We start from the raw sequence: 24,048 nt of genomic DNA on the forward strand, positions 1-24,048 counted from the left end.
TAGCTCTTTAAAAAAAAAAAAAAAAAAAAAATCTTTTTAACCAAGCTGAGGCAGGTCATGAAAAAGTCTGAACTTTTTTTTCAGGACATACTTTGCTGTCTTCTCCAATGTGCTCACTTGGATTTGTTTTGGGCCTCTTCATGGTCACACCCGCAAGCACTTGTCCGACTCTCTTGTCGCCTGGAGCTTTGTATAGCGCCTTTTCCACCTTTTTTTTTTTTTGCCTCGAGGTGAGGCGGAGAAGAATTGAGCGATGCTTGCCACTTTGTCGCTTTCACAAGATGTGCTTTTATCCGTTTTGCGTAAGAGTGCTTCTCAACCGTTTTTATTCCTTTTAACCGGGCACACAATTACATTACAGATAGATGTGCGTGGAGTCTACAGCTCCAACGTCTTTCTCGTATAATTAAATGGACTGCATCTGCTATAAATAGCCGTAGCTATGAATATCCTTCCATTCGTCATCATTTGTAGTGTGAAGGAAGGAGTGCGTCGGCCACGAGCGTGCCGTAATCTTCATTCGGCGCACACACACGCCGAAGATGAAACTTGGCCGGCTTCTTTTTTTTTCCCTCCCCCCGAGCCAGGCGAACGTGCATCGTCGGAGATAAACCGGCAGAATTGTTGAGTTCAAAGAAAAGGACTCATTGGCGGCCGAAAATGAAAAATCGTTGTTTTTGCGCCAAGGCCCAGCGAGTAAGATGAAGTCTTAGTCGAAAGGCGTTTCGTCGAAGATGCTGACGGCCAAAGAAAAAGAGGAGAAATGACCAAAGAAAGATGGAATTGAAGAAGAAAAGAAGCGTAAGAATTAAAATCAATAAGCCCTCGGCCGGCTGGAGGTGTCTGGTGGAGTGCGAGTGGGCTTGACTGGCAGCTCTATAGGGAAGCTGTCGCCTTCCCCCGAGTGCTCGCTCTTTCCACTCAACCTCACAAACATCTCCCAGCGCATTGATTCTTTCGGACTTTTCTCTTTTTTAACCACCCTGTTTGTCCTCTTTGCTCGCGTCCGTCCATCTTTGCGAAGCGACGCAGAGCTCACAATGACTGCTCGTTTGTTGTCCCGAAGAGGCTGCTGCTGATTTTTTATTTATTATTTATTTATTCATTTTTATTTTCTATAAATCTTAATTTATTAATTTCTTTATCAATTTTAAATTTTAATGAAAGATCCCAAACTAAGACATGGTGGAAGCTCTTTTCCTCTTTTGCTCTCTTCTTCTCTTTGTCCGCCAATGTCACATTTCACCCGCAGTCCCACGATGTCCTGCCAAGCCAAATGTCACACAAGGCAACTCTCCCGCCTCCCAGCGGTCCCCTCCCTTCCCCTCCCTTCCCCTCCCTTCCCCTCCCACCTCCGGCCGGTTTGTCAGTTCGGAGCACTGCCGGGTTTCCCGTTGAACTTTTGGAAATCGGTTAAGCCGTTCATTCGCCAGCTGTGTGAAGGTTTGTTTATTTGTTTGTGTGCGCGTGTCACTTCCCGCTTTGTCCTTGAACGTGATGCTACGACTCGAGCAGATCCAGGACTTTTTTTTTTTTTATAGAGCACTTTCCAATACAAGGCCACTCAATGTGAATTTTGACAATGAGTCTCCGTCATCATGGGCATGTTTTCCACCTTCGCTTTTGTCCGTTTGAGTGTAGAACAGAGGCATGTAAATGGCGGCTAAGCAGTTTGCCAGATGAGGGTTGTCACATCTGAGACAGACATCAATCCTCAACTTGGGCTTGTTATCGACTTGTGAAGAGGCAATCTCATCAGTGACATTACCATAAAGCAATTCGAGCGCCTTTAATTGCATTATATTAAACAAATTAGATCAGCCAGCCGAGTGCAAAGTGCTGTTTTGTGTGATATTAATTACCAAAAAAGGAGCTGTGACAAAAGTTAAGGATGATGAATCGTGTCAGAGCGCAGATTTCACCGCTTTGGCTGTCTCTTATTTATCCTCATTAAGTCCTCCATCTTGGCTTTTGGGCTTTAATGTCCAACATTAATATTCATGTATGCAAAGTGTTTACAGTCCCGCCGAAAAGAGGCACCGCTCGCGTCTTTTGAGCAGATAAGGTTCTCCTCGCCGCGCTAATGGAGGCCGCTGGAGGTTCCCCGCTGAATTTTGCGAGCCGCCATGACGCCCAGCTCCCGAATATCGTGCCCACTGTTGGCTCGGCACGCGGGTTCCCGGTTGCGGAAATCACGGGCGCTGGATGTGATCCTCTTGTTGCAGGTTGCCATGGCAACCACAGAAGCGTGCAGCGCAATGGACAGACAATTGGATGTGATTACGCAAATTCTCAAGTTGAACAAAGTTTCCTGGAGAAAGTGAAACTTTGCGACGACCTCCGCTTTCCGTTTAAGTCTTGATCTGTTTTTATTTCTTTTTCATCCTCTCCACTGTTTGCCTTCACTTTCTTTAATGCCTCTGAATGAGATGAAAGCCCAGCGCAATTAGGCTTCTTATCGTTTTAATTAAGAAAGCCATTCGGCCATATCTTCCTCTGACGCCGTGGCACATAATGGTGGAGAGGCTCTGATGCCTCCAGTCGTGTGTGTGCGTGCGCGTGCGCGTGCGTGCGTGCTGCTTGTGTATGTATGGTGTGCATGTTGTTGTTTGTGTGGCCCCAGTAACACCAGCACTTACCAACATCCCTGTCTTTCTTGCTCATAATATTTTTTTTTTCTCTCCACAATCACAATTCCCACTTGTGCCACCCTCTGAACACGCTGTTCTATTAAGTGCACACACACACACACAAGGTCAAAGTGCTTCCAACTCAACCCAAGTAGCGTACTTTTAGCGTTAGTTTCTTTTTGCGATTACCCACGAGCATTGTTTTACTTTCCACAGAGGTCGAAGGTCACCCCATTTATCGGCATCAGCTTGCAAACAAAGAGGCCCGCCAAGCGCAAGAAAAGTAGATGGCGATAAAGCCGCAAGCTACAAGCTACTTATTAGCTACTTAATGGCTATCTTTTTATTTCCTCCCTCATCTGAAAGCCAGAAGACGAAAGGGGAGAGTGAAACAGCCCCCTTACTGCCGCCCACATGCCCCCCCCCCATCCCCCTCCCGTCTTCCACGGCCTATCAGCGCAGAGCAGTGGTCTGTGAAGAAATTCCCGATATCTAAATTTACACTCTGTATCAATCTTGTTTAATAGACTGGAAAGCTTATAGGCAGCGCGGCAGAGAGCGAGCGAGCGAGCGAGCGCACGCAGCGGTGATAAATTGTCGGTGTGCAGGCGACAGCCGCCCGTGATGTATAATGAAATATTTATGATTTATCCCAGCTAATAAACTGAAATGAAGTGCCTGATGTATGGGAGCAGATGGGCCCCTCTATTGATGCCGAGCCACCGAGGCAAGTGGAAGACGGAGACGCACAGATAGGTGACTAGAAGTAAACACACAACGTGATGAGAGATTCTGCCGACGGGTCCGAGGAAAGCGTGAAGGCTGGGTGGAAGGATGGAGTTGCTCAGCACCCATAATATTAGGTACACCTGTGCAAGCTACTCCGACGCTACTCGTATTTTTTGGATGCTGTCAGAGCACTTGAACTTTATTAGTTTAACCTGCAGTAAAATTAGAGATTTTATTTTTTTATGCTTCTGTCTTGGAAGAGTCAACACTCCAAAATTTTACCAAGCGGCCGAGTTTATCACGAGTTAACTAACGCTAATCTGTGCAGCTCTGCTTACCTTGCACAAAAATGCCACTGACTGATTTTTAGCTAATCACTGTGAGGTTTGTTATTTCAATTAAGCCCACAAGGGTTAAGTCCGCGTAAATACTTTTTGGTGATGCAACAATGAATTGATCAACTGATCAAATTTCAAAACAATGATCAACATTTTTCAAGTTATTGACTGAGTAATGTTTTTGTTTTTAAATCTGATTGATGGAATAATCGACTTTGGTGCGTGCGTGTTATGTGCTTGTCATCACCTTGATAGCAGTTTTTTTGCTAAATACCGAAAACTGCTGCCGGGTTGTGTGTGGTGAGTACATTTGTCTGACCTCCTTTTGCTGACCACCTTGACTCAGTCGTGACTGGTGTCGCCTGGGTGGCCCTCCCCTCCCCTCCCCAGTCCCAGCTGTGGATGCACCACCTGTAATAAACCAAAAGAACATCTTCTGGTGCTGACCCATTTTCTCTCCTCACCGTCCCCTTGCCCAGCTGAGCCCTTCCACACTTGGCCCCTATGTGTGCCTGTGTACGCGTGCTGAAAATGCATTTTTAATGATGTACACACACAGTCCAAAAGCTTTTGAGTATCGGCTCGGACTCTCTCCTGTGGATTTTCCATGTGTTCCTGTGCTTCCAAAAACTGTGATGTTTAGTTCATAGTGTGTCATCATAAATCATACAAGTAGGCTCAAGGGCACACACACACACACACACGCACACACACACACAGCGTCCGTCTTGAAGTGAGCCTGACTCACCAAGCCCCGGGGGCTCACTCAAGCCCGGTTAAGAAGCACTGCTCTATATAGTCAAGAGGTGTGAAAGTGAAAGTGAATGTTTGTTTGTCTTCACATGCCCTGCGGTTAGCCGGCGACCAGTCCGGGGTGTACTTCGAGGCCAGCTGGGATTGACTCCAATTCACCGGTGACCCGAATGAGGGCGTGCAATATAAAATGAACACACGTTAACATTCATTTCTTCCGGCATGCAGGCGACACGGCAGTATTCAAAGATGGCGTCTATTGGATCATGGGCCGCACCAGCGTGGACATCATCAAGAGCGGCGGCTACAAGATCAGCGCCCTCGAAGTGGAGCGCCACCTGCTGGCTCATCCAGACATCATGGGTAAAAACCGCTGCCATGCGCTCGCCGACGTCGGACAGTGTAAATCGCACAACTGTTGAGAATAAAATCAACGGCCATCGTATTGACGAGCAGCCATCTTGGACGTTGAACTTTGATTTTGAAAATGTTTTGTTTGCTTGTGCAGACGTGGCTGTGCTGGGCGCACCGGACGATACGTGGGGACAAAAGGTCACCGCCGTGGTTCAGCTGAAGGAAGGTCACGATTTGACCTTGCCGGATTTGAAGACGTGGGCAAGGTAACGCTGCTTATCTTTATTTATTTATTCATTTATCTATTTAGATTTTTTAAAATTATTTTCTTCCTTATCTTTATCAACATATTCATTTGATCTTATTCATATCACGTGTGTGTTTTAAAACCGTCTACCTTTACAAGGACATTTCTTTAATCCGATTAAAATTCTGACCTCAATCACTGTTTTCATGTTCGCTGAAAACATCGATCCGTTTAGCATTTCCGTGTTTCACGCATCACACGAAACTTTGACATCACTTTGACATGCTCAGATGGTCCAAATATACTTGAAATAGGAGAAATAGAAGTAGCGACTCGTGTCACTTCGGTCTTGCTCAAGCTGAATAACAAAACCACCAAGCGTTTCTATTCCGATCAGGTTTTAAATCCTGCTACTTGCATTTTTTTATTTTATTTTTTTTTCCTGCTCACATGCACGACTGATGCTCTCACGCACGCGACTGAAACATTATCAGCGTGGGTGAGAGACTTTCAGTCCAAGTGAGCAGGCATAGCTGCGGGGTCCATATGCTGCTGTGTTCCTTATGCTCCAACTTGCTGTAATGCTGACCCATATGGCTAAAAACGCACACACACACACACACACACACACACGCTCCAGCCAGGGGGGCAGCCAGCGGATGGGCAGCACCAGCACACTTGCCCCTAACAGGGAAGAAGAAGGCAATCAAATGAGACAAACAAGTCGATGGATGCTCACTCTTCAGTGCCCCGGCTGCAGCCGCCACTCTCCATCTCCGTCACGTGTGCCCAGCACGCACACACACACACACACACACACACACACACACACTGCCCCAAAGAAGTTGGCAGCACAAGCAAGCCAACGTGTAGGCATGTCATGTACTCCGTAACACTTGGTCTGAGTCATTCTGTTCACTCGCAGCGGAAAGCGCACAACTCGTGTAAAGTAGGTTGAGAAATTAAAAAAAAGAAAGCGAGAAAAGCTCTAGGCTGCAACTTCCGCGTACGGGAAAAGGAAAAACACTTGAAATGAGCCGGGCCTGCTTCTTTGACTTTTATTTCTTTTTTTTTGTGTGTCTTTTCGTGTTCTAATCTCTCTGCGATTATTTTGTTTTGTTGGGAGGGAATCGTCTGTGTCTGCGAGGTAAATTTGGGTTATTAGCGAGGAAAGCTACATGAAGGACATTTCTTATCGCCGCCACAGGCCTCGCCTTTGTTGTGCAATTGTTTTCCGCTCTTGTCGTCTTTGTTGTGGCACGCGCACAATTATTGACTGGAGTCGCCGTCGCGTGTTTGCGCGCGTGGCGTATCTCACCTCGGCAGCGAGCGCTAAACGGGTCTTAATTCGTTGTCCGCTGCCGCGGTTGCAGAGAGCGCATGGCGTCCTACGTCGTCCCCACCGGCCTGCTTGTGGTGGAGCAGATACCGAGGAACCAAATGGGCAAGGTCAACAAGAAGGATCTCCTCAGACACTTCTTCCCGTAAATTCAGGACTCCGTTTTAAAGCACGTGAACATCTTCCAAAAATAATCTGGTTGTGATTGTTTTTTTCCCTCGAAATAAAACGAGAGTGTTGAAATTTTAAAGCGTTCCCTCGATTTATTTACGACACAGCTGCGGCGACGCAGGTGCGCCCGATGCCGGCAGGCAGATCCTTTAGCGCCACAGCTGGACGCCCAACTCTTCTCGCCTCTCATCGTTTCTCATCTCAATTTCCACAACGCTCGGCTTCCTCCGTCTTCATCACGACTCGTAACAGATTGCGACGGGACCGACTTGACTCGGAGATGCCTTCTGGAGTCCCGTGCAAAGGTGCAGAAGACAACGCAGAGGACTTAAGAGAAGCTTTGAAGTACCAGAAGAAGAAGGACAAAGGAAGTGAAAGATGATCCGGTTGGGATAAACAAACCTAATGAACAGCCAGAGAATTCCTAAATGTGTGGAAGGGACACACAAGTGCAAGCGTGACATGGAACAAGTCCGGACACACACACACACACACATCGTGGTCTGGCCACAGCCACCAGAGACCTGATTAAGAGAGCAGCGCTATCGATCTGTGGGCTGGCAGACGAGAATGGATGAGCAAGCAGGAGCAGCAAAGGACGGCGTGCGTGCCCCCGTCCCGCCCCGCATCCCGCCCCGCTGCCCCCAGTCAGCCACCCACGCTGCAGCTTGAAGCGGGCCAGGGCCGAGGGTCCGACCGAAGCCGGTGCGTGAACCGCAAAAGGGAGGCGGCATTTCCACCCAAGTGTCAAAAACGGTGAAGCCAGCGCCATTTTAGCAGCTGCCGCTCGTTGACGTCGATACACGCGACAATCCGGACAAGGACTACAACTCCCAGACGACTTTTTCTAAGTGTATGTTCAGATGGAAGAGGGGAGTCTGTTTATTCCCTCGACTGAAGCTTGATCAAGTACTCGTGCCCTTGAACTATACTCCACCTCACACAAACAAACACACACACACACTTGGGCCTGTGTCTGCTGGCGCACGGTGGAAGAGGTTGTCTGCAGATGGCTGCTTATTGGACCCCGGGGTCCAAGAGGATGGCTTACGGGGGACACTGCTGAGCTTGTTTATGTGTCACACACATACACAAACACACACAGTTTGGGTGGCGTCATCAATAAATAGCTCTCATTGGGATGTTTTGCCGGCCCTTTGTCAATATTGTGCTTTTTTATAGACGATTTTACGATGGCTGCGTACGGCCTTAACGCAAAGCAACCGGCTTCACAAATGCACCAAAAATGGAAACAGTATAACTATTATCGCTTTACACGGGGCTGCAAATGTCCGTCGTGAAGTTGCTCCTGTCGCTTCTCTGCAAATGCAAACAACACAAAGGACAGCCTCCGGATTCGCAGCAGTGCACCCACAACGCACACACACATGCACGCTAGTGACATTCACAAAAGGCTCCCATCCTGCAGCTACTTGATGACCACGAGGGGCGCTCGGTTTGGAGGCGGGATGGGAGCACAACGGGCCTCAGGGACCCCTACCCCCCCGCAGTCTCGCGCACGCCGAAGCCCAGCAGGCCTGCGTGGGTGCACGGGAGATGTGGCCTCTTGTTGTTTACGCGCTGCTCATGTTTATTGTGAGGCTCCGCTGAGCCTCAGGCTGGCGCTCGCCCTCTCGCTCTGGCTCTCTTTATTTCCTCCTTCACTGCAGTTGACCTTTTCTCACTCTCCTGGCACTTGCCTCTGCATACGCTTCATTTGGAACGCTTGCAACCTTGCACTTGACACAAAAAACTCAACACACAATTGCGGCCCTTCCCGTCAATTAGTACGCAAGAACCGGATCTCACTTTCAAAGAGGTCGCATTAGAACAGGAGTGTCAAAGTCATCCACACAACAAACTGATGAATAACTCATTTTGAAATCAGAGACCTGTAAAAACTGATCAAATAGTTTAAAAAGACGAACGGTCATCAAAATTGCTAGCAATATCTCTTTTTAAAAAGTGAAGACAATTTGTCATTTTAGTAATGACACAACATCGATGCAAAACGGGCCACAAAGAATGATGATGCGGGCCACATCTGGCCCCCGGGCCTTGAGTTTGACACCTACGCAGGCGTCGCTGGCAGAAGTCGGGCTTTCCTTTGCTTTGATGAGTTGAAGAGAAGAAGGCAGCGTTAATGCATCGCTTCTTCACAGTCCCCCCAAAAAACAGAGAATCGATCTCGGATTTGATCACGCCCGAGCTCTCATAACTCGGCCCGCTCTACAATGGAGAGACAAGGTCACGAGAGAATAAATAGTAGGCGGGCTCGCCGATGATCGATCATTCCGGACAAGCGGCTGCGCCCGAGAGCAGGCCGGCTGACAAGATCATTAATAAGAGCTGCCGCCGGAGTGATCGATCAGCTCGATGAATGATCAGAGGCACAAATACTATAAAACACCTGCACGGTCAGACGTGTCTTTTTTTTTTTTTGACGAGGGGCTTCGGGCAAAAAACTGCAACTGTTAAGATAGCCCAAAGATTTTCCCGACTGCACGGCGCAGCGGCGCGAGGCGAGTCTTTTGCGTTTGATTGGACGTAATTGAAGGTAGATGAGGAGCGAGTCGGCGGGGGTCGCCGGGTCGCCTCGCTGGAGTGTAATGGAGGCATTCATTATTGACGCCGGGCGCTCACAACACTGAGCTGGACGACGGGGAGTCCATTGCAACAATGAACGTCCGCCTCCTTCTTTGTATCCCGTCTTATCTGCCTTGTGTTTGGCGGCGTGGCAAATATATCTTACTCAGCATCTGGTGAAGATTGCTAATCTTTTCACTTAGAGGGAGAACGACTTGAGAAGGACTGTACTCTCTTCGCGTGGCTGCGCGTATCAATATCTGCCCATTGATCTGGGCTTGGCCTCTCCTCCTTCTCCTCCTCCTCCTCCTCTTCCCTCGGTCCACATATAGATTGCTTTTCCCAGCAGGTATCGGTGCCTACAATCTGGCTGATGGACGGCGTGTGTGGGGAGGGGGGGAGGCGGTATTGAACCGCAGTGTTACACGTGCCGCCGCAAGTGAACACAAAAAAAAAGCCCATAAAAATTTGCAGCAACGCACTAAAACTTGTTTTGTAATCTAAAAGTGTTTTGTAAATTTCAATTGTGAGTCATAAACAAAGCAGCCAAACTAAAATAGAGAGCAAAAGTCAAATCAATGAGGCACATTTTGACCACCGATGTAACCTTGCTAATTGTTATATTTTGGCGAGATATTACAATTTGAACACAGCTCCCAAAAGTTGATTTGGTCAAATCTGCTTCCTGAACGTCATTTTTCCGTTGTGAGCAGCATATTTTGAATTTGCTGCTCCAATGCTAAAGCATCAATAAACAGGAGTAGGTACAGCTCGTGCAAAGTCATTTTGATGCGTGAATGCATTTGTCCGTTTGTGTCGGCGCTGTTGCCGTCAGCGGCCGACCATAAATCAGAGGCCCTCGGGCCGGGGGATTGCCCGGCTCGCGGCTCCCTGTGTAATTACAAAGCTGACATTTAAACAGCGGCGGCCATATTTCACTCTCGGCGCCGGACGCGCCGTGGTCGACGGGCGGAGTAAAAGTTTTCAACTGAGGAACAAAGAAAAAGGATGGGAAGGAAAGGATCGATAGGAAATAGAATGCATTCTAATGCCTTGTTAATGGACCCGCATATTAATTATTCAAGTGCGGCCATTTTGACTGGCCATTAAAATGGCAGCTGAGAAGAGAAATGTGCAGCACGCCCTGCCCTGCCCTGCCCTGCCTTGCCCTTCCCTGCCCTGCCCTGCATGCAGCGCTCACACATTTTGGAATTTTCATTACGGTTGCTTTTAAATTTAGTTTTTTTTAAATTCTGTGAATAGTTTTTAGAGCATTTGTTTTTTTTTTTCGAACGTTTTCCTTTTGGTAGATTTCTTTTGTTATTGTATTTGATTTTTTTAATATAAGCTAAAATAAATTAAATTTATAAATTTTTAAAAATGTGGAATATAACTACAATTCTCAAATAGCATCTTCTGTATTGGTTTTAGCTATTTTGTTGTTATTGACAAAACATTATTTGGAAGTGCGGAAAAGCTTGTTTTTACATTTTCCATATTTCAAATATTTTGTTGTTGTGGAATGAATGGATCGACCAATCTCCGTTGACTTTACGTTGACAAAGGAGAGACTATAACTGATCAGCGTACCTGTTTTGGTTTCGAGGACTATTGGCATTCAAGACATTCACTCAGCAGGGTTGCATGACACGACTTGAATGCAGGAAGGGAGGTTGACCCTTGAGTTTGCCGTGGCAAGATGAGTGTGGTCATTAAAAATGGAGGGGAGGTAAAAGGTTGATTCTGTGGTGAAAATTAAAAGTCCTCCTCTTTCTCCTGCTGTCAGTCTGCATCTGCTGACTATTCAGACGAGCCGCCGCACCGCATGACCCGATTCCTAATGGAACTCAAGTAGCCGTCGCCACCGATGCCTCTTTCTTGATTTATTTCTTCCTTTGCGGCGACTGCTCCTCTCAAGTAGGGCTGGCCTTTATGAAAAAAATATTAATAATCATACAATTTTGAGTTATATTGAAATGATCATTTTCAAAAATGAGCATTCATTGATTTCAAAACTTTTTTTTTTCATCTACCATTACATAAACACAAAAAGAACATCACGGGCAAAAGTTGATGCTAATTTTCCCTTAGCGTCTCAATGGTATTATACATGGGCTTTAGCATTAGCACGGGCAATCTTTCTAAAACACTTATCCAATTTGTTTGATTCTTAAGTTAAATACAACACGATGCATTCAAGGTTCTTTCACATCGCAATCTTGCAAACTCACATTTGGCTCCTTAATCGTTTCCTTCAACTGAATTGTTTTTATGATCACGGTTGGATTTCGATTCAAGCACTCCGTTTCTCTCTTTGTGTCGCCCCGCTCGAGGCCGACACGCAGTTTTCTGCTCAGCACCACGCCAGTGGCAGGCAACATCTGTCTGGAGGTCCCCCTGCCACACAGCGTTAGAGTCAGGGTGGCTCGCTCGCTCGCTCGGGTGGCCTGTCTGGGAAGGCCCGTGGGCACAACGGGGCCGAACGGGCGAGGGCGTCCGTGCGGAAACGTGTCCCCGGGTCCATCCCGCTTGTCTGTCTTGTGCCATTTGCAGTGCTTTGCCAGACATTTTGCAGACGGTCCTTTTGTGGGTCAAAGGGCACAAACAACAAAAGGCTGCTCCCATCTCACCGTCCCTGAGTGTCTTTTGTTGTGTCCTCTGCTCGTCTTTCTCGCCGGCTTTATGCAAATGTCCATTTGTGCATGTCTCTGATTCTTCATCAATTTGACCCGCTTTCATCTTCTTCCTTTTAAATGGTCTCAATTCAGTTAAGTTGCTATTTACCAAAGCAAAGTGGAACGCTATCAGAGGCGGCAGGCGGGCAGGCAGGCAGGAATCTGTCAGTCACACAGCAGATAGCTCCTTCATGCAGCCACGACACAGATAAGGAGGAAATGGGAAGGCAAGTCGTCCTCAGTCAAATAGTGGAGGAGTCGCGGGATGTATGTACTCCACCCCCAGGTGCCTTTCATTTTTTTCAAATGTGTTAGTAGTCTCAGTCCAGTTGTGCCTCTCTCGCCATGTCTCCATTTGAAAACCTTAAGTTGACTCTTTAGCTCCATATCCATCCATCTCTTTGTCTGGCCTTTTCTGAAGCTACAGTATTTATCATCGCTATAGCGAGATGTCGCTCGCTCGCTCGGCCACGCTGTGCGTGATAGATGGACGAGTCATGCGTGTGCAGCTACCTGCGGAGACACGGCGCGCACGGCTATTTAGTAGCAGAACAAGACACATTGCTTTTCTTTCTTTGTTTTCAAACGCCACCGATGTGTGTGTTTGTGCTTGGGCTGTTTAGCGGGAGGCAGAGGAAGGAATGAGGAAAAAAGAAAAACAACAAGAGATGCTTTTTGGCTGTCCGGCAACATGCAGCAAGTGTGCACCAGATGAGCTATTATCTATCTACAGTGTATCACTATGTTGTTGACAAATCAATGGCTCTGACAGTGATGACTGCGTGTGATACAGCAAAGCACTCAGACTGTCTCCGTGCCTGCCCGCTGTGGAGGGAGGCAGGGTGGGAGGGAGACAGGCTTCAGTGAGGGAGCACTCGAGGCAAGAGTACTCGGAGCCACGAGGGGAGCGTGCGTGCCTGCGTGCGTGCATGCCTGCGTACGTGCATGTGCGCGAGACAGAAAAGAAGTGACTTTATAGAACACACGTTTATTGTCGCTGCTTGAGCAGGTGTCAAAACCAGACGTTCAAATGGTGCCAGAAAATGCCATGCACACAATGATGCTTGGAGTGGGGAAAGTGCATCATTATTCTGCAGGAGAAATTTGTACAACATTTTAATAAGAGGAAATCAGACGGATATTTGCTAAATAAGTTGGGATTTTATTTTCCAAACTGAAAGAATTCTTCAAAAAGCAATGATGAAAAAATTAGTATACGTTTTTTTTCACCAATAACAATAAATAATTCCACCTAAAAAAACAAGGAAAATCCTGAATATATTTGGAAGAAATGGAAAAAAAACCCAGTAAATATGCAGGAGTCTACTGTAGTTTTAGCTGCAATGCCACCAATCACCAGTAGATGGCGGGCATGGCTTAAGTGATGATGAACCTGTTAAGCATACATTAAAAAAAAAAAAAAAACAGAGCAGATGAAAAAGCATTTAAGCTGCCCATCCCCGCTTTAGTCATTTAGTCCTGCCTAAACAAAAGACATTTTTTGCGCTTGTTTTGTAATGAACAAGAAAAGTCCACCCGAGACAACGCCTACGCATTGTTCCGCCCTTCTTGCAGGATGTTGTCATGCATGAAGGAGGGATGAGCCACACCGATACTTGATGGGGTTAAAAGCGACCACTGTTAGCGGCACCGAAACAAGAAGGCAAGTGTCGACAGCGACGGAAAAAAGACGGAGCCTCCCGCATCCACCCTGTCCACCCCCTCCCCCACACCGCAGACAAGCATATGTGGGCTGACAACATGACATTGCCGGCAAAGAGGAGAGACAGAGAGAGAGAGAGAGAGAGAGAGAAAGACCAAGAGCCAAACTAGCCCTGACATCTCCAATTGTGACAGCTGATGGAGGCAAATTAGCCTCACACATGCATACAACTGTCAACCCTCGCCTGAAACCCCCCCTCCCCCTTTTGCTGCAACCACCTCCACCCCCAGACCATTTACTCAAAACGCCATCTAGCCTTCTTTCTAATATCTTTCTCCTGATGGAGCCACAGAAACACTCAGCGATGAATGAGCAACATTTTACGGCTGGGTTTGCATCACAAGGAGCTTTTCAATTTTGAGGTGAAGTGACCCCGGCCGGCCATGAGTGTAACAACCATATCGCCATGCAAGTCAGCCGCCACAAATTGGGGGCGAATGGCAAACGCCTTTCGGCCAAGACGAGCAAATATCCTTTCGTGTCATTTGTGTAATCCCCGGATGTCCTCGCGCGGTCGTGAGATGATGCGTTAGATATGTGGCGCATTACATTTTTATCTTAACTTGCATTAAAAAGGTCTTTTTTTTTTCTGCTTGAAAATCATTGCTTGGAAAATGAGGACAAGAAAAGGGCAGAGAGGAATTTTTTAGGCGTGTTTGTACATTTCTGTGAAAGAAATGGAAAGCTGGCATTTTACTCTCTGACAGGTAAGAGAAGACTGAGTGAGGAAAAGAAGTGTGTTGCCAGTGTGTGTGTGTGAGTGTGTGTGTGTGCAGACTTGCACCCTGGGACGCAATGTCATCGATCGTGCTGCAGGAAGAGGCCTATTATCTCCAGCCACGGTTCAAGCGGGAGAGTCAAGTGTGTCATATTTGTTGGCTCTAATTGGCAACCCACCCTGGTGGTGGAGGCAGACTGGGGTGAAGGCACTGCAGTAGAAACTCTTGCCCCCCACCACCATGCCCCCCACCCTTGTGCTACTTTCATGCATTTTTTACTCGACTATTTATCTGAAATAGCCACGATGCAATCGCATTAAGAAATTGAAAATATTAAAAACGTCTCTGAATGGGGAATTTTGAGAAGGATTTTTTTTTTTTTTTTAGTTTGGAGCTTTACTCCCCTTTGTTGTCTTCTGGAACACAGATGGAAATGTGCTTTCTTGAGTCCTCTTTCTGCAAGCAGTTTTTTTTCTGTCTTTGCCTGTCTCCTGTTTTTTTTCATGGTGGAACACTGCTCTCTGCAGGAGGAAACCGATCCAACCATTTTGGTGTGCTAGTTTTTCTATAGGAATTAATCATCATTAAGTATCTTTTTTTTTTCTATTACAATCAGCGTAATTTAGGTTGCAATGATTTTTGTTCTGCATGGGAGATTAAACTTCAAACTCGCGGTTTGCCTTGTATTTTTTTTCATATGCTGTAGCTACATGTTTAAAAAAAAGAATACTTCCGAATGAACTTAAAACGTGCTTTTTTTTGTGGCATTTTGGAAGAACCTCCATTGGCATGAATCTAAGTCCAAGGGCCCTTTTCTGTGCTTAATTGTCATTCTTCATCATCCCTGTGAGATATACAATTTATGGAGCGCTCTTTCTCTTTTGGGTATTATTTTTGAACATTTCTTCTCACCGGTAGGACTCCATATGGATGCCATTTTCATCCCTCTCTTTTTTTCAGTAAGTAGTTAGTATGAGAAGCTGAGAAGTGCGGGCCCAGATGGCCCCTTCGGGTCGCTTCATGTCCATAAAGTTGCATTATTCAGCTGCGTGTGAGTGGGAAGGAGTGCACCGACGGGAATCGAGCACACGTGCATGTTCTCCATGTTGCTCGGATACTTTCGTGCTATTTTCAAATGAGTTTTCCGACTGGATTGAACTCGGTGTCGCTCATTGCTTTGCTGACACGGGTTGCGTAACATCAGGTGGCCATGATGGTCCAATGCATTTCCTCTGGCCGCCACAAGGAGCTCCCTTTCTCCCATCTACCTGGTGCAGCATCTGAAATCAATTAGCATTCAGAAGGTGATAAAGGAGTGGCGAGGAAGGGTGAGGCCTGCTTTCATTTTGCAGACATGACCTAGTTGGAGTTACGGAACCACAATGTCGGGTACGTCTCAATACATTTGAATTATGCAAAGTGCTACACAATTTTGGAACTCACTTGAACATGTTAAACAAGTTAGCCTCAGTTGCAACCAAATGATTCTGTATGAACTCTGAACCTGGCGCTGAGCGTGTGTGTGGATAAGGAAGAGAAACATGAAGGCAAGTCTTGCCAATTGCATGCTTCTAAAATGACGGAGACAGGTGGTGGGTGCTCAAATCTCCCCTTCTGAACCCCAACACGTGTTTCTTTCAACTGGTTGACTTCTTTTCATGTTTAGCTTCAATCCTTGCTGGCCAGACATCTCGTTGTTAAAATCTTAATTGTTTTACTTTGGCGAGGGGTCAGGTAAAAGGTGATTTGGCAGGGCCAGAACGTGTATGTTTCTTTTCAAAGAGAGGCCACTTCACCCCTAAATCCTTTACGCTCTGAATATCCAGAACAACCTTTGACCTTTGAGCTGACCTGCTAGGACGGCCTTGAAGAGTGTTTGAATGTTGAGTTCGGAATACTTAGACCACAAACCATCCCGGTGCCAAAAACACGTCCCTCAGAAGCATTTTTGTTCACTTTAAGTGTCAGCCACCTACCAAAAAAAAAAAAATCATCATTAATCATGATGTTGGACGGTCTCCGAGACAAACGTGTTAAACATGTTAAGTCGAAAAAATGTCTGTCAGGCACGCCGCTTTGTTTTGGTGTAAAGACGAGCAGACCGACTTAGTGCCAGCAGCTGCCCCACTTCTCTCTTCAACTGTCTGTGGGTCGCCAAGACTGTGAGTGACGACGGCACATGTACATGGGAGGGCCGCTGGTGAAATTCTAACCCCTGCCCCGCGACGTGAGACCCAACCCAGATGCTGCTCGGAAAGAGGAAGCAGCGTCAGGAAAGAAGGAGGGCAGGCAACTTTTAGGGTTGCGGAGCCTCGCTCGCTCACTCGTGTGTGTTCAGAGTGGCTCAGGAAGTCGGCTTGATCTCGGAGGAGGTCCGTGTTGAGGATGGCCAGGAGGATGTTGATAGCCTTGGTGCTGGCTGCTGTGATTTGTCAGGTAAATGAAATCGTTATTCAAATTTGAGCGAGGCTCGTTGGAGTGTTTTGTCAAAATACTTGCCTAAATTCTACAGACGGGCTACTTTTTAAGATTCAGAATTCAACCTATGCTTCGTGTCACATCGCGGTCTGATTTTGGTTCTAGAGAATGGCCTTCAGCTGCCCCGGCCCGGCCCGGCCGGCGTCTCTGTTTTATACAGTTTATATTTGCCGGCAGCCAATTTTCACTCACCGTGCAATCAGAGGTTGAAGTTGATGTAAACATTTTGAGCCGGTTTGGAGAGAGGATGGCTCCAGATGTGCACGTTTGGGGGCCAGCACCTGTCAAGCGACGCCATTATGAGAACGGATGGCTGACGTGTTACCAACGCCACCCGCGGCCATCATTAGTCAGTCTTTCTCCGTGTTTGGAAAAGCGACGGAGCCCAAGTTGGTCTAGTGAGTGAGTTTACCTCCGGTGGGACGATCTTTCAAAATTACATTTTGTAAACTGAATATAAACAGCCTCTATATTTCTGCGATTTATAGTCCGGAAAATACGATAATTGGAGTTTGCCGATATTTACAGTCATTGGAAATTCCAAAAGGTTCTTTGATTTGAAACCTAAAAAAAAAAATGTACAAAATGGAGCAGCTGAATATAATTTGTGTATTTTACACATGTCACCCGATAGCTGATTCGGGGCCGGCCGGCTGTTATTATCCGAGAGGTGTTGAGGCGGGCTGCTGGATGTTTGGGCAACAGTCGGGCGGCAGCAGCTGTTCCCAGATGCATACGCCACGCCATTTGTCCCGCTCTGTCATCCCCCTTTGCGGAAAGAGGAGCGGCTCGCTTCCGGACCATAAAATCGGGTACAAATCAAGAGTGCAGCGGCCAGCTGGCGCCGAGCTCTCACTCATCGGAAACTATCGGTCAAAAGCTTACCGAAATAAACCGTGTTGACTTTGCATTCTTTAGCAAGGTGAAAAGAAATCAGACATCCAATCAGTCCGATTTTCGGAAACCGAAGAAGACTCGACTCGCGATCTCTTATTCTTTAACTTTGTAACATTTGCGCCGAGGGGGCAAACGTATACCAGAAATAGCGTGGCCATGCCGTGACGCAGCAAAGAACGGAGGCGGCGACACTGTGACCTGGGGTCACCTGTGCGACCTCCAGGCCTGAGCTCAAAGGCACTTCATGGCATGGGCTCCGCTGAAAAGCTTTTACACGAGCTCAGCTTGCAAACTTGTTTTTCAGTGGTGGAGAACAATGGCTGGATTGTTCTTGATATTGAAATCTTTGCATTGACAAACGGAATTTGAATTGCTCATTTTGGATATCAAACGTTCCCGATTGTAGTCGGGACCGTGACCACTTAATAGCGTCGCCAAAACAAGCTGTCTGTACTTTTGTGAGGGCCCGAGGTCAAAGGTCAGCTTGTTAAGGTACCTAGGAAAAGCTTCTAAAAGCGTTCAAGGGTGTGCGGTGTCATCACTCAACCCGTCAGAAAAGGCAGCCGTTGGGCTAATTGGTAACGGGACCCTTGTCTGGTAAAAACATTAGAAAAGTGCCGGCGACTGGAAAGTATCCAAACGGCAGTCGTCGAAAGGTCGTTCCGCTGAGACCAGCGCGAACGTTATGAATGAGGCGGGAAAGTTGAGTGAAACAGCAGACCGATTTCAAACTCACATTTTTAATCTTCTTGACTGCTTTGATTCTTTTTTTTTTTTTTTGGTTTTTGACTCTTACGGCATATGACACCTTCCAGATTGTTTGTTTCCCTAGTGTGAAAGTTTTCCACAGAGGTTGACCCAAAAAGCCATTCATCACCCGTAACTCGCAATAAAGAAGGCAAGCTTGAGGAATCGAGCAGCAGCTTGCTGCAGATGGCGCTCGGGATGAATTTGCGAACACCTACGGAATGCCTGTGTAAACATGCAAGTGGGAGTGTGTGTGTGTGTGTGTGTGTGCTGATGAAGGCCACAAATAGATGAGCGTGGCTGCGGATGCCGGCCATCGCAGGCGTTCCACTCGGAATAGCAATCGGGGAGGGGGATGAGACCAAAAAGACATTTTGAAATAACAGAAACAAAAGATATGGCAAAAAAGTTTATTTATTTATTAACCTATGTATGTATTTATTTATGTATAGTGTTTCTTTTTTTTTTTTAATTTATTTACTGACTTATTTATTTAAATGCCTTTGTATGTTCGTCCGTATAGTAGCCGAGTTTGAAAGAGGAAATGAGCAAACGAATTGGCACGCACGAAGCAGCCACTTTCGAACATATGGCGAGTCATGTCGGATTTCCCACAGAGACGATGTGAATAGATGATTTTTGTGTGGGTGGCCGGCCGTTGGCGTCAGCGTGAGAAACTCTCCGTGCGAGCATGTCGGATGAATTCCGAGCACACGGCGCATCCGTAAGGTGACCCCTAAGTCCCAGTCAGGTGCGGGGCTGAGCATAAAGGGGAATTTGGGAGACGGGAATGTGGCTGGGCTGGGAAAGCGCAGGAACTCAATCCATAGCGGACAGCTGCTGTTGCTGCCTTTTGTGTCAATGTGGAGAACGAAAGGCCTGCGTGGTGACTCTTTGCGTTTCCCCATTCCAAAATGAATTCTAGAGCCTCTTCAAAGGCTGCTGGATTAGCCAGTGAAACCTGAACTTCTTCTGCCTCCCGACAAATTTGCCAGCGTGCCAACGACGCCGCTGTTTTCGCACAGGTGCGGAGTGCTCAACATGTTCGGGAGATCCACCCGTGGAGGAGCCAAGGCAAAGGAGCGGTGGTCAGGGTGAAGAGAGACTGGATCATCCCTCCGATTCGAGTTCTGGAAAACAGCAAGCAGGTCCCAGAAAACTTGGTCCAGGTAAAAGTTTCCACAGTGGCTCAAATCACAACTCACAACTAACCCCAACACCATCTCCTCTCTCCGACCAGATCAAGTCGGACAAAATCTTCACAGGCGAGGTGATCTATAAGTTGGAAGGCCCGGGCGTGGATCAGCCACCCAAGAATTTCTTTGAGATTGATGACAAGTCAGGAGTCATCAGAAGCAAGCGTCCGCTGGACAGAGAGAAGTACAGAAGCTTTAGCGTAAGGACATATATCACCCCTCCTCCCCCACATTTTTACTGTGAGATCCTAAAGGCGTGTTTCGATGAGTCTTTGGCAGCTTCTTGTCATCTTCCCACAAAACATATGCGCCTCAGGTCAGCTTTTTAAGGACTTTACAGTCATCAAGGGAGCCACTTTGTAATGTTTTGGACGGACAAGATGGCCATGATGTAATTCACAATGTCTAACTAAACATCCTTCACGCACTTCCTCCCACTTGATCTATGACACACAAATTGTCATTCTTGGAATGTTCCTTTGCGAAAGTGTGACAAATCTCAAGTAAAAAAAAAAAAAAGAACTTTAATAAGACTTTTTTTTTTTCTGTAGTTGAAAGCTTTTGCGCTGTCATCCAGTGGAGAGAGACTGGAGAACCCAACCACCATTGAAATTGTAGTACTGGACCAGAATGACAACAGACCGGCCTTCACCCAGAAACAGTTCACCGGGGCCGTCTCGGAGTTCTCCGTGCCGGGTACAATCCACGTGACGTCGTTAAAAAAAACAAATCAATCGGAAAGTCCAATCGAGTAATGGTCTAAAAATGTCACCAAACAGGCACATCGGTCATGTCGGTGTCAGCCACGGATGCGGACGACCCGCTGACGGAAAACGCCTTTCTCAGCTACTCCATCATTGGCCAAGAGAGCATCCCAGCCAACGCCATTACCAAGACCATGTTTGGTATCAACAACGAGACGGGAACCATCTACACCAGAGACGTGGGCCTTGACAGAGAGGTAAGACACAAGACATCAAACGTTCTCTTCAGTTGAATCCTGATGTCCTCGTCCCACCTGCAGGTGGTCAAGACCTTCAGGTTAATGTTACAAGTGGCTGACATGGGCGGCATGGGGCTGACCAGCGAAGGTGTGGCCATCATCCACGTGTCTGATATCAACAATCATGCGCCGCAGTTCCACCCCAGCTCGGTGAGGCAAGCCCGATTTGATGTTGAGGACAATCGGGAAGTGACGCAGGAAGTCGTCTACAGCTATTTGTATTTATTCATCCAGTACACCATGACGGCAGTAGAGAACAGAATCAACGTCGAGATCGGACGTGTCAACGTGACGGACGGGGACGATCGCGGGACGGGAAACTGGGAGGCCAAATATTTTATCTCCAACGACCCTGACAAAAACTTTGCCGTCACGACGGACAGCGCCACCAACCAGGGCATTCTGATGGCGGTCAAGGTAAGCGGACATCATTCGGATAACAGACCTTTACATTTTTCACAAAAATCAACTCAATTGAAATATTATTTGTCCTGCATATCATTCCAAATCCCCAAAAAAATATCTGGCCAACTCACATTGGGGCAGTAAAGCACAATTAAGACATGTACAGTATGTCGTCTAGTGGTGATTGGTGATATTACAATTTAAAATTACAGCGTATATTCACAGATTATTTTCTCTTTTTTACTCCAATATTTTTTTCACAATTTGGATTTTGAGCATTTTTTCAGGATATGGGGTTTGTGAATAAATAAAGAAATTAATTATTTAAAAATAATAATAATAAATAAATCGTCAAGGGATTTTAATTGAATTATGATTGTGATTTTGTTTGTTTTCTTTGTCTGCAGCCACTGGATTACGAGGCCCAGAAGGAGCACATTCTCTTTCTGACCGTGGAGAATGTGAATCCTCTGAGCGACAAGGCTCCCAACTTGCCAGCGAGCAGCGCCATCGTGGTGGTGACGGTCGTCAACGAGAACGAAGCGCCGCATTTCAGGGAGGACCCCATACGCATTGTCGTTCCTGAATCGGTGGCTCCCGGAACGCTCCTGAAAAGCAACATTGCGTTTGACCCCGATCATTCTGACCTGAGGTATCAAGGCGTCGCTTTCTCATTTCATACTATTGGCTCAATTGTCAGCGTGAAGATGATGGCTGCTGTTCCGGCAGGTACGAGATCAGCAGAGATCCTGAGAGGTGGCTAACCATCGACAAACACACAGGAGACATTTCTGCAAAGAGAACCTTCAACATGCGATCGCAGCACGTTCAAAACAACATCTACGTGGCCACCGTCAAGGTGACAGGTCAGTCCGAATGGTCGATCTCGCCTTCTTCAAATGTGTTGCTCAGCCATGTGGCGCTCCTTCACCTGCGCAGATGCTGGCGGCGTGTCCACCACAGCCAGCGTGGCCATCACTTTGAAGGAAACCAACGACTTTCCCCCGACACCCTTCCCGCTCAGCGGCGTCGTGTGCAGGGATGCGAGAAAGACGGCCTCCGGGTTGCTGCTGACCGCTGTGGACCACGACCTCCCTCCGCACGCGGCGCCGTTCATCTTTGAAATGATGGACGATGTGTCAATCAACTGGACTGTCATCCAAGTCAACGGTAGGATGACACTGGAAGAAAAACGCCGAACATTGGCCAATGAATTTGTGTCCACCCTGACTTCAGACACGCACGCAAAGCTGCAGCCTCTCGTCGACTTGGAGGACGGAGAATACACTGTCGCGTTGTCGGTGTCGGATTCTGGAAAGCCGCGCTTCAGCTCTTACGCGGAGATCAACGTGACGGTGTGTCTCTGCGACTCGCACGGAGACTGCAAGTCTGAGGCGGGCGCCGTCTTCGGCTCCAGCGTGGGGATCAGCTTCATGGCGCTTATTATTATCATGGCCGCTATTGGCCTCCTTCTACGTGAGTCACATTTTCAACCTCCAAACTGCCATTTTAAAAGGACAAGGAAAAAATGACTTGCACTTTTTCCAGTGTTGCTGCTCTTGGCTGTGGCGCTAAAGTCGTGCGGCAGACGCCATCGTATCAAGAAAGGAAGCGGTCTGCTTGTGGCCGATTCGGAAGACGACATCAGGGACAATGTCCTCAACTACGACGAACAAGGAGGCGGTGAGGAAGATGAGGTAAGGCCTCACCATGGATGAGATCATATTTATAGTAGCACAATTGATCCAGGTGTGAGTTTCAACATCATTCAAATCCAAACTGGAATCGTGTTCGTTATTCACACCATTCATTTGCCAATGACTTCGTGGATTTGAATCCTTACATGACAAAAAAGTGACAGCTGAAGGTGAGAATAAAAAGGTAAATAAATGAATAAATAGATAAATAAATAAATATCAATGACCGTCCTTGCAGAACGCCTTTAACATCGACCTGTTGTGGAATCCTCTGGACGCCCCCGTGACCCCGGCGCCGTACTACCCCGTCGCCCGAGGCAAGCAGCCCGTCAGGAGGGATGCGCCGTACGACCTGCCTTCTCCCGCTTACCCTCGGAGGCCCCCGGCGGATCCCGCTGACATCCAGGACTACATCAGTGACGTAAGACGCCTCTGTTTACCGAACCAACCAATCTGGAGTGTAATAAAAGTCCGCCGCATCCATAATGAGAACAAAAACAGATGGGCGGATGTTGAACTTCGCCACATTTTGGCACACAGAAGAATGTCCGCATGACGGCCATGTTTTCTTTCTGGGCCTCAGGGTCTGGAGGCGGCAGACAAGGATCCGAACGTGCCGCCGTACGACACAGCCCTGATCTATGACTACGAGGGCGAGGGCTCCCTGGCGGGCAGCCTCAGCTCCATCGCGTCGGCAAGCTCGGACGAGGACCAGGACTACGACTACCTCAACGACTGGGGGCCGCGCTTTCAGAAACTGGCCAACATGTATGATCCACGTTAGGTGGGAAGGGTGAGTCAACACGGCTCCGTGCTTTTACTGTTTCATTGGACAAGATGAGATCTTCTCCATCACTGTGTGCCAAAAGGCGTTTTACCGCAGCACTGCTCTTAAACTCATTTGTGAGATGTTTGTGAATATTTGAAAGGGTGCAGAGGGAAAAAAACAAGAAGATGCTCAACATGTTCAAAAAAAAAGGATTTGATTTATAGCCATACTTGGATTGCTTGGGACGTGCGACTTTTTTTTATATTATTATTTTATAAAATGAATTTGTTACTCATGTTTATTTGTTTGATCATAACACCTCCATTCCAGCATCTGTTCTGACGCAAAATATGACTTAACAAAACAAATACAGATGCACAGAATTTGTCAAAGAAAACAGCTGGCTGAGCCGAATGATTTCATTAATGCAGTACAAAGAATGTAGAACTTATTTTCATATTCCTAAGGGCACAACTTCAATAAAACTTGGCTCAAATATAACAATTAGAATGTCGCGTTTCAATCTACTGTCATGGGGAACTCAGAGCTTGAGAAGATGGAGGATGTTAGCGCCCTCTACAGGACATAAAAA

The 24,048-nt window shown here is 47.1% G+C and overlaps 1 protein-coding gene across 2 annotated transcripts; it reads left to right on the plus strand.

Annotated features, from left to right (window-relative positions):
• The first annotated feature begins 1,529 nt into the window (after positions 1–1,529).
• On the plus strand, positions 1,530–23,960 carry cdh15 (cadherin 15, type 1, M-cadherin (myotubule)). 2 transcript variants are annotated; one of them, XM_068650469.1, is made up of 16 exons: positions 1,530–3,493; positions 4,679–4,813; positions 4,959–5,070; positions 19,412–19,555; positions 19,627–19,782; positions 20,134–20,278; positions 20,362–20,543; positions 20,607–20,735; positions 20,820–21,002; positions 21,398–21,642; positions 21,720–21,856; positions 21,930–22,160; positions 22,227–22,466; positions 22,539–22,687; positions 22,926–23,108; positions 23,271–23,960. In XM_068650469.1, exons 1-16 carry the CDS (start codon positions 3,465–3,467, stop codon positions 23,469–23,471), a joined length of 2,601 nt encoding a protein of 866 aa, XP_068506570.1. In that variant the 5' UTR covers positions 1,530–3,464; the 3' UTR covers positions 23,472–23,960. The 2 variants fall into 2 exon arrangements, with proteins under 2 accessions (XP_068506570.1, XP_049574252.1); XM_049718295.2 differs by lacking the exons at positions 1,530–3,493; positions 4,679–4,813; positions 4,959–5,070 and adding an exon at positions 16,501–16,700.
• Positions 23,961–24,048: the final 88 nt, after the last annotated feature.

Source organism: Syngnathus scovelli, chromosome 4 (assembly GCF_024217435.2).
Source record: "Syngnathus scovelli strain Florida chromosome 4, RoL_Ssco_1.2, whole genome shotgun sequence".
Lineage (NCBI taxonomy): Eukaryota > Metazoa > Chordata > Actinopteri > Syngnathiformes > Syngnathidae > Syngnathus > Syngnathus scovelli.